Source organism: Cetorhinus maximus, chromosome 13 (assembly GCF_964194155.1).
Source record: "Cetorhinus maximus chromosome 13, sCetMax3.hap1.1, whole genome shotgun sequence".
In the NCBI taxonomy this organism is placed as follows: domain Eukaryota; kingdom Metazoa; phylum Chordata; class Chondrichthyes; order Lamniformes; family Cetorhinidae; genus Cetorhinus; species Cetorhinus maximus.
Genome location: NC_135891.1, coordinates 10851519 through 10862466, shown reverse-complemented (window position 1 = coordinate 10862466; position 10948 = coordinate 10851519). Strand labels below are relative to the sequence as shown.

Sequence of the window (10948 nt, the reverse complement as noted above, 5' to 3'; positions counted from 1 at the left end):
TTGCCTGTGGTCTCATTTGTTGAGCAAGCCTGCTGTGGAGGAAACAGCTGGCCCTGCACCCTGCAGAATTGTTGCAGAAAGTGTCAAGAGTCTGCACGATTGAATGGAGTGGTTTGGAGGAAAAATTATTGCTTTTTGGACAGGAGGGCCATAGCTCGGTTACTGGTATGCTGCTCTGTTTTGCAAGCAAAAGCATGTGGAGGGGGGCAGAGTATTGGGTTATTGCACTAGTCTAAGAGAAGAAAGACACCCAAGTTTGCTTCTGATTTCCTTTTAGGTTTTTAAAAACACAGAATGTAGGAATTGTAGTAATAGTATATATAATCAATAAACAAGGGGAGAAACAGAATAGAGAAATAGTACAGGTGATCAAAAACAAGTGCAATTACAGCAAATAGATTATTTTTCCAAAAATATGCTTTATTCAAAGTTTGTTAAATTACATTCTGTACCACTACAGAAAGTGCAATAAATTCTTTTTTTCCCCCCAGTTCTACCCTGAGGTGCCTCAATACAATTCTAATTAGATGTGATATTAACAATATGCATTGCATGTCAAACATACAGCCCAAGGGGTTCTACCCATTTTGCAGCCCCTCTGTATACTATGGTAGGCAGGCCTTAGATTGTGGATAACAGAATAGGCTTTTTTCCCCCCAAAATATACTTTATTTGCAAAATTTATAAAAGTATATTACATGACTGTTCATAGTTGTCATATGATGCAAACCAAATCATTTTCTTCCAATACTATATGCTACAGGTAACAGAAGATAGAAATGTGTTTTGTGACCAAAGGTATTTTCCTTTGGAGTTTTAAACAAGAAACAATAGGACAGTGCTTTGTGTTCACTGTAATCTCCAAAATGTGTTCTATTTTCCCTTATTGCCTCTCCAGTTTTCTTCCATCTTGCCCAACTAAAGCAGTAAGAGTCCTTGCTGGAACCTGAAATAGTATAGGTGATGAAAAAGCAAGTGCAATGACAGAATGTAGAAATGTGGACAGATGCCTATGCTCCTTAGTGGACTATGGCTAATAACCCACTATAGGTGATTGAAAACCAAGGACAACAACAATCTAGGAATAGTATGGGTGATTAAAAACCAAGGTATATAACAATATAGAAATATATATTAAAAAAACTAGGTATATAACAATCTAGAAATAGTATGGGTGATTAAAAACCAAGATATATAACAATATAGAAATATTATATATTAAAAAACCAGGTATATAACAATCTAGAAATAGTATGGGTGATTAAAAATCAAGGTATATAACTATAGAAATATTATATATTAAAAAACCAGGTATATAACAATCTAGAAATAGTATGGGTGATTAAAAACCAAGGTATATAAGAATATAGAAACATTATATATAAAAAAACCAGGTATATAACAATCTAGAAATAGTATAGGTGATTAAAAACCAAGATATATAGCAATGTAGAAATATAGATTAAAAAACAAAGTATATAACAATATATAAATCGTAGTTGTGATTAAAAACCAAGGTATATAACAATCTAGAAATATTATAGATCTAGAAGCAAGGTGTATAACAATCTAGAAATATTATAGATCTAGAAGCAAGGTGTATAACAATCTAGAAATTGTATAGGTGATTAAAAAACAAAGGCAATAACAATATAGAAATAGGAGATCAAAAACAAGGGCAATAACAAGAGATTCTCAATAGTAAACACGGGGATTGAGTCTAAGCAGCTTTTTATGGTACTTTTTAAAGGGTGCAGAGTGGCACTTCCTGGTTCCCCTCCCCCCTCTATCTCTCTCAATTTAAATAAACCCGCCTTCCCCGCTCCAGCGGAAAGACAAACCCGCGGGGCGGGGGCGGGGCCTGAGCCGCCGATTGGACGGAGGGGGCGGCCCGTCAGAAGCTGCGGCCAGTCGGGTGTCGGAGGGGGCGGGGCGAGGAGGGGGGCGTGGCGTCCCATTGTGACGCGGCCGGGTGGCTGTTTCGCGGCAAATATTTGGCGCGTAAAAAAAAAAGCAGCCCCAGGTCTGAGCAGCTGGCAGCTTCCTGGATAGAGCTGAACTCCAAGTATCCTTTTAACCTGCATCAATCCGTGGGATAGCACCGGGGGGGGGAGGAGGAGGGGGGCGAGCACTTGGAATTATAACTTGCTGCCGAATTAATATTAATTTGTTAATGCGTTCTCTTGCAGCGAGAACAAGGATCCAAAACAAAAAGGGACAAAGACAGTAACAAAAAAAAAAATTGCAACATTAACAATGTCCAGAGAACTGTTACCGGGTGCGATAAATCCCGAGCCCGCCGCCGATTCCCTCCTGTCCACCCAGACCGGGATGGTGACCGTGTCTTGCTGCGGGCCCGAGGGGCTGCTCGGGCAGCCGCTGCTGATTTTCTCCTCCCCAGGAAGTGGCCGGGCTGAGCCGGAGGCAGAGGCTGAGCGGACGGGGACCGGGACCGGGACCGGGACGGGGGCCGGGGCGGAGGAGGAGGCTCAGGGGCTCCTGCTGTTTGCTGCTACTCCCCAGGGTCCCGGGTCAGCCGAGTGGGGACAGCGGCCCCCCCTGGGGCGCCCGCCGGTAATTGGAGTGAGTGAGTGAGTGTGTGTGTATATAGGGTCTCTGTGTGTGTATATACTGAGAGCACCAACATTCACCTAGAGGAACATTACTGAGTGTAGCTGAACAGATAGATCCTTATATCTTCTAGTTATACGTGTGTGTGTTTTTATGTGTACTGACAGCAGCACCAATATCCACCCAGAGGAACGTTCCTGAATGGCTATAACATATCTTCTAGTTATACATGTGTGTGTGTGCAGTGCTGGCACCCCGAGGGACATTACTGCGTGTAGCTGAACAGATAGATCCTTATACACTCTAGTTACGCTTGTCAGTCCTGACAGCCCCACGGTCCACCCAGATGAACATTGCTAACTGTGGTTGAACACGTATACCCTTACACCTTCTCATTGAGCTTCTGTGTCAGCACAGCCATCTCACTGCAACCTAGACAATCTACCTAAGTCACAAAGAGATCTATTTTAATGCTGATCATACTCCCTTTACTGATCAAAATACTTAGCTTTAAGCATTTTTCACACTAAGTTTAGACTACTTTAAGATAGTGAAGAAGGCAGCACAGTTTAATATTTTTGCATTCAAAAGTTTTAGTATTTATTATTATTTGGTTGTTTTACAGATGATTTGAGTCTTTTAGTTAGGCAAGTTTTGTTTGTTAGTCGATTGGTAAGTTATCTCCCACCAACATTTCAAGTATATGACCCACACATCTGTGTGTGTGTTAGTCGATTTGTCCCCGGCCTTGCAGTGAAACTGTTCTTGGGGTTAGGAAGAGACATTTTTGTGTAAACAGCCAAGCTGGCCAGATAACTTAATAAAACATCATGCCTACGTTCCTGTGCCAGTTAACTCACTTTGTCTGAAAAATCTCCTTGTGCTGAATGCTGTAGTGCCACTTTAAAAAAAAAGACAGGAAGACAGTGCATTCAGTAGCTGGAGAGAGCAGCACTGATCAGTACGCCATGGTTCGAAACTGTAGTCCCTATCCCTCCCTTTAAGATCACACTCCTCTTCCCCACCCCCAGTCTGGGGACATTAAGTAATGGGGCTTTGGGCACAGGTCCTAGAGCAGCAAGTGTTTTGAACCAGAGAATGGAAAACCAAAGTTCTGTGTGTGCTGATGCTGTGGGCACAGTTTAGGCCCTGAACACAGAAACCTCTCTGCATCTGTTCCCTCCTTTAACACGCTCTTTGACCAAACTTTTGGTCACCTGTCCTAAAATCTATCTCCTTATGTGACTTGGTGTCAAATTTTCTTTAATAATGCTCCAAGAAGCACCTTGGGATGTTTCATTACAGTGCATTAAAGATACTATATAAAGTTGTTGCTTTGCTGCATTAAAAGTCTCAAATTCATGCAAGTCGTTGTCGAGATTCCTGTCCTTGGATACTTTTGCACTTTGAATTCTGTAAGGCCACTTGGGGCACAGTCTGGGTGACTGCAACTCGTGAGCTAGTTGCAGAACTGCATGTGGAGAGGCCTAAGAGCAGGCTGGCTGCTGTCAGCCCTGGGCTGGGAATCAGTCCCTCACAAGGTAAACAAAGAGCTGTGGAGGGGGAGGGACACCCAGGGCAAAGCCATCCCCTTCCACTCTGCTCCCACAGTGCTGTGGCCTGAGATTAGATAGCTATTGTGGAAGGACTCACACAGAGTCCTGGATCATGCCTGCTTTGAAATTGAATAAAACTCATTTTAAAAAGGTTATTCAGCTGCAATCAGTTTTATTGCAATAAAAAAGGGCTGACATTTGATTTGTTGCTCAGAGCTCTAATTTATTAAATTTCCACAGATTTTCTTTCAGAAAGCAATCTCCTTCTCAGGTTGCTGATTTAATTGTTTTAGTAAAATTCTAATTATATTGACTTTTAAAGTGGACCTGGTTCCTAGGAGTTCCTGAGACCACCTCTAAAATCCCTGGTTGTTGGTGCCTCCTTCACATTGAGGATTTGCTAACTCCTTCCTACCAGTACCTCTGCTAGAACTAGCAGCACATGGGACAATTATTTTCCTTTTAAATGGTGAACTAAAATCTTATTTTATAAAGTAATAAAAACAAAAATGTCCTTGGGTTTTAAGGTGGTCGAGTGTGTCAACTGTATGATGTGGCACTGGGCCCATATTTGATTTCTGTTGTGTTGGGGTAGTTGACTTCAGTCAGAGGGCTGTTGTTGTGATTTTTGCTTCTACTTCTGGTCTAGGGAAGTGAGAGAATGATTATAGTTCCAGTTGGACTTTACTGCAAGGGGATTGGAGTACTGGAATAAAGTAGTCTTGCTACAATTGTACAGGGTTTTGGTGAGACTGCATCTGGAATATTGTGTGCAGTTTTGGCCTCCACACTTAAGAAAGGATATACTTGCATTGGAGGCAGTACAGTGAAGGTTCAATAGATTGGCCCCTGGGATAAAGGGGTTATCCTATGTTGTAAGGCTGAGTAAATTGGGCTTATATTCTCTCCAATTTAGAAGAATGAGAGGTGATCTTACTGAAACATACAAGATTCTGAAGGGGCTTGATAGGGTGGACACTGAGAGATTGTTTCAGCTGGTCGGGGAATCTAAAACACGGGGGCGCAGACTCAGGTTAAGGGGCTGATCGTTTAGGACTGAGATGAGGAGAAACTACTTCACTCAAAGGGTTGTGACTCTTTAGAATTCTCCACCCCATTCGGTTGTGGATGCTCCATCGTTGAATACATTCAAGGCTGAGATGGACAGATTTTTGGTGTCGCGTGGAATTAAGGGATACAGGGAACAGGCAGAAAGTGGAGCTGAAGCCCAAGATCAGCCATGATTGTATTGAATGGCGGAGCAGGCTTGATGGGCCGTGTGGCCTACTCTTCATATTTCTTGTGTTCCTGATGGTTTCTCGGTGATGTTTGCTGGAAAGTGCACGTGACTTTCCTGTGAGGCTCTTACGACCGAATAGCAAGCTGCCACTTGCTGACTAGGCTCACAATTTTTTTTTAAATATAAAAAAAGTATTTCCAAGATGTAGTGGAGGAACTGTGGAATTGTAACTTGATCTATTCCCACCCAAAGATGGGAGTTCAGAGTGAGGATGAAGTGGCTTGTTTCACTGGAGCTAATGTTGCACGTCTATGGTCCAGAATCTGAAACAGGAAAATCTTATTGAGTATTGCTGAAAAAAGACACTTGTTGTCGAAACTTTTTGTCTCGCACTCATCAGGACAATTCCCAAGAATACCAACTAGTAAAAGGAATAACAATTTATACTTCATGAGAAGAGAGTGCTGATTGGTTGGCATGTGGGCTCTGAGTGGTAGAGGTGTTGCCATGGCGGCTGCCAAAGTCTTATTGCTGGAATACTTGCAGACTTTGCCTATAACACAGTTGCTGCACTCCAAGAGTCAGCCATTGCCTGAAGTGCTTTAAGGCTTCTGATAGGTACCACGCTAGCTAGACGTTTGTCATGTACTTAGCAGGGACCTATATGACATGCTGGAGCCATAAAAAAAAGGTTGTTATCGCTCGGTTCTCACGAACTTCGGTGAACTTCAAGTTATTTAACCTTTTTTGCAGTGAGTTGTCGTAATCTAGAATGCGCTGCCTGAAAGGGTGTTGGAAGCAGATTCAAAGATAACTTTCAAAGGAAATTGGATAAATACTTGAAAAGGAAACAATTGCAGGGCCATGGGGAAAGGACAGGAGGAGTGGGACTAATTGGACAGTGCGTTCAGAGAGCAGGCACTCTGGGCAGGCTTTTTTTATTCATTCGTGGGGTGTGGGCATTGCTGGCTAGGCCATCAATGATTGCCCATCCCTAATTGCCCGTGTTCAGAGGACATTTTTTTTTTAAAGAGTCAGCCACATTGCTGTGGGCCTGGAGTCACATGTAGGCCAGACCCAATGAGGACGGCAGATTTCCTTCCCTAAAGGACATTAATGAACTAGATGGGTTTTTGCGACAATCGGCAATGTTTTTGTGGTCACCATCAGACTTTTAATTCCAGATGTGGCCTCCGCTGTGCCGTATGATTCAAACCTTGGTTCCTCTACCAGAGCTGCCGAATTCGAAGCCAGTAGACCTGAGGTGTGTGTTATGACGTGACACGACCTCCTGGGTAAAAGTGTGGAATGGTGAAGGATTGGCTTGCTGCCCCATCTCTGTCTCCCAGGAGATGGAGCCTGTGAGGGTCTGTGGGGGAGTGGCTGCTGCATGATCTATGGGGCTGCCATGTGTATATGGCTCGGTGATCTTCCCTGACGATTACTTATCCCCTACCCCTCCCCTCCTTTAAAAATAGGTTGCCACACAATCCTGCCAAAAAGGGGTGTAGTTTGGCTGTGTGGAATGCCCGAGTGGAGGTTATACTAGACTTGTGCTTTGTGTGCTGCTGACCTGACTGGCAACAATAGAAGCTTCAGAGATGGCAGCCACCAGTTGCTACATGGGTGAGTGATGGATGCTCAGCAAAGGTCAGCGTGGAAGGAGCAAGGCAAAAACATGCTTGAATTAGGCAGATATTAAGTAAGGCGACACAGTTTTTAAAAAAACGTGGCGCGCTCCTTTTTAATATTTAAAGATTTATCTGCTCCCTCCTCTACAGCAACGTCATTGGAGTTGGTCTACCCTGACCGTGTTGAAACCCCGGAAATTTCGCAACAGTTTCACTTCCCATCCATGTGGTTCTGGTGTGTTACAGTTCGCTCAGAGAGTCCAAGCTGCTGAGGCAGCATCCAATTTTCCATGCGTGTTGTAGCCTGGAGCTATGGACGGTGATGGTAGAGGCTCCAACTTTCTTTCCACCACCACGTGGCTGACCAGAAATCCCTCCCATTCTTACCGCCTGGCCATTTGGAATGATTTGCCGGTTGATAATCACCCTGTTTGGCCGCCCCTTGAACACACCTTCCTTGGCCATCAAGTCCTGGAGTGGGACTTGAACCCGCAGCTTTGGGCTCAGAGGCAGGGACACTACCCTGTGCGCATCAAGACCTCACCCCAGTCATGTAAACTGAGGCAAATAAGTTGGGGGGTGGGATGGGATGGGGTGGGGTGGGGGGCGCGGTGGTGTGAGGGGGAGTTTCCTCTTGAGTAGAGCGATTATTTCTAAACTGGCTTCTCACAATATAGCAGTCTGTGCTCAAGGTTATCTCATCTCAGCTGGCTTGATGGTGGGGGAAATCGGGTACGTTTTATTCCGGCCTCTTCCTCCCCTCAATTGCCAGCTGTAGAGTGAGGTGACGGGGATATGTTTCCCCCACAGCCTGTTGCCCCTGAGCAACAAGGGGAGCTTCCTGCACCATTAAAGCGTGGACGCCTGTAAAGGTCGCAGGTTGTTTTGTGTATGATGTTTTGCAGTTTACGGTTGTATTGATGGATCTGTATAGAAGGTGTTTGGCCAAAAGGAATCAAAAACAGCGGCAGTCATTTGTACTTTCCCTTTTTATTCACAGTATCCGCGAGTGGGTTTTCACAAAGTTCCTTTTGATGCTCTCTGCAGGTGAAGAGGAAGTTGGAGCTGGAAAGTGATCATCAGTATCTCGCTGTGGAGATGGTGAGCCCTAAAGGGAAAGGGAAGTCTTCTGGGAGAGGTATGGTGCAAAGTAGCAAAACTTGTAATGGTATGATTTTCTTTAGCCCCGTCCAGGAGGAAGAAGTGAGTGAAAGACTTGAGCTCTCCAGTCTAAGCTCTTACAACCAGCATTGGGAAGCGCAGGAACCTTACTTTGGGGCCTTTGCAGTTGGTCACAAGCCCTCGTTGGCAAAGGCCTGGGATTGGGTGTTTGCTCTGCTCTTCTGATTGGGCCAGAGGGTCCTCATAAAATGGCCAACTTTATTGTCTTGGCAGATACAAGTGGAGTGGACCTGTGTATAATAGCAGCTCAGCTCATTTTATTCATGATAGTTTGTCAGGTTCGAGGGCCGATATTCCCTCTAGCCACACTTGAGCCAATTCTCCAAGAACGTCCCTGCCTCCGCCCATCTTCTGCTGAAACCTTCATTCACGCCTTTGTTACCTCCAGCCTGGACTATTGCAAAACTCTACCAGCCAACCTCCCGCCCACCACCTTCTGTAAACTTTAGCTCACCAAAAACTCTGCTAACTCGCGCCAAGTCCCGTTCACCCATGTGCTCACTGACCTACATGGTTTCCCGCCTGACAACCCATCGATTTTAAAATTCTCCTCCTTGTCTTCAAGTTCCTTTGACCTTGCTCCCCCTTTGCCTCTTGTTACCTTCTGTAGCCCGACAACCTTCCAAGATCTCTGCGCTTCTCCATTTCTGGCCTCTTGCATATACCTGATTTCCTACACTTAACCAATGATGGCTGTGGCATCGGCCTCCAGCTGCCTGGGCCCTGAGTTTTGGAATTCCCTAAATCTTTCTTCATGCCGCTCCTTAACTGCTCCTCCTCCTTTTATCAAGCTTTTGGTCACCTGTCCTAACGTCTCCTTATGTGGCTCAGTGTCAAATTTTGTTTGGTAATGCTCCTGTGAAGAGCCTTGGGATGTTTACTACGTTAAAGGCACTATATAAATGTAAGTTTTTGTTGAGTGATCAATTTTGCACGTGGGATATTCCGCCCTCAACCTCCTCTTGCAAGGTTACAGAGTGGTGCTGGGATGGGGTTTCCTTGGGCACCGACCACTCTGATCCTTGAACCAATGTCTGTTCCTCAAGTGTGTGACCTGACAGCGAATACAATGGGGAGCACCAAAGCTGAGGCTTTACCTGAACGCTGGACATATCAACTTTCAACCAGGGATGGGGGAATCATTGTATCGTGATCGGGAAGTAATTTAAATATATATAAACCGCCTCCACCTTAGCCTTTTGAGGAAAATGACTGCATTCTTACTTTCCTGCCCTTGCTAATACCCTCGGAAACATTGGGTTGACCCTGGGGCCTTCCCGGTTTCCCTAGTTACCCTGAGTACCCCGCTAGGCCATCAGAGGGCAATTCAGTCATGCCCAGCGACACTGGATAAGAATGGCCATTTCGCAGTCTGGAGGGACTTAGTTGAACCAGTTGGGGTTTGACCTCAGCACCCCTGGGTCACTAGTCCAGTCCCATAATCACGATATCACCCATTGTTCCATTGGGTAATCCTTACTTTTTTTTAAAACTTGTTTGCTGAATGCATGATTTATTGGGCTACAGTTCAAAGACCTGGAATGTGCTCGTGATCCTGGTTATGTGGGTGACAAGATTCTTGTCCTTTGACCCTCAGAATTTACTAGTTGAAGTTGCAAACCTTTTTCCTCTGCGGTGGCTCAGTCATCCGAGGTGGCAGGTTGTGGGTTCCAGTCCCGTTCCTCGGGACTGAATCCGTAATCCAGGCTGAGACTTCAGTGTAGTACAGAGGGACTTTCAGATGAGATGTTAAACCGAAGCCCCCCCCTCCTAGATAAATGTGGGAGATCCCGGGGTACTATTTTAAAGAGCAGGGGGTTTCTCCCTGATGTCCTGGCCAATATTTATACCTCAGCCAACACCACTGAAAAAAAAACCGATCACGTGGCCGTTATGTCATTGCTGTTTGTGGGCGGTTGCAGTGCACAGATTGGCTGCTGCCTTTACAATGTGCTTTGAAATGTCCTGGGGTTGTGAAAGGCACTAGACAAATGCAAGGTATGGAGTAGCTGTGACAAATAGTGTAGATGCTTTAAATGAGAAGCTAAGTAAACACTGAAGGAAAGAGTTCGAAGATTATGCCGATAGAATTAAAGACTTACATTTTTATTGCACTTCTCATGATGGCCGAATGCTTTACAGCCAATCAGACACTTTTGAAGTCTAGTCATTGTTGTAAAGTAGGAAATAAGGCAGCCAATTTGCGCACAGCAAGCTCCCACAAACAGCAATGTGATAACGGCCAGATAATTTGTTTTTGTGATGTTGATTTGAGGGATTGGGGAGGCAGTGGTGTAGCGGTATTGTCACTGGACTAGCACTCCAGATACCCAGGGTAATGCTCTGGGGAGCCGGGTTCAAATCCCACCATAGCAGAAGGTGAAGTTTGAATTTAATTTAAAAAATCTGGAATTAAAAGTCTAATGATGGCGGTGAAACTATTGCTGATTGTTGTAAAAACCCATCTGGTTCACTAATGTGGAAATCTGCCATCCTGTGCCTCCAGACCCACAGCAATGTGGGTGACTCTTAAATGCCCTCTGAAATGGCCCAGCCAGCCACTCTTATCTCAAGGGCAATTAGGGATTGGCAATGAATGCTGGCCCAGCCAGCGATGCCCGCATCCCATGAACGAATAAAAAAAATAAATAAATATTGACCAGGGCACCAGAGATAACTCCAGTACTGTTGAAATTGTGCCCTGGGGCCTTTAACACGACCCGAGCAGGCAGATGGGTCCTCAGTTTAAGGTCTTATCCAAAAGATGG

General features: G+C 44.9%; 2 protein-coding genes across 3 annotated transcripts in view; one reads left to right on the top strand and one right to left on the bottom strand.

Moving 5' to 3' along the window:
• The window catches only part of LOC144688419 (rho GTPase-activating protein 39-like), a 551921-nt gene that overhangs the window by 537552 nt on the left and 3421 nt on the right, over positions 1 to 10948 (bottom strand). The gene's annotated exons all lie outside the window — the stretch shown is intronic.
• The window catches only part of LOC144688420 (transcription factor E2F1-like), a 28436-nt gene continuing 19589 nt past the window's right edge, over positions 2102 to 10948 (top strand). For both annotated transcript variants that reach the window (XM_078554929.1, XM_078554928.1), the window contains exons 1-2: positions 2102 to 2574; positions 8046 to 8136. In XM_078554929.1, the coding sequence (XP_078411055.1) occupies positions 2257 to 2574; positions 8046 to 8136 (409 nt within the window). In that variant the 5' untranslated portion in view covers positions 2102 to 2256. The remainder of the gene's footprint in view (positions 2575 to 8045; positions 8137 to 10948) is intronic.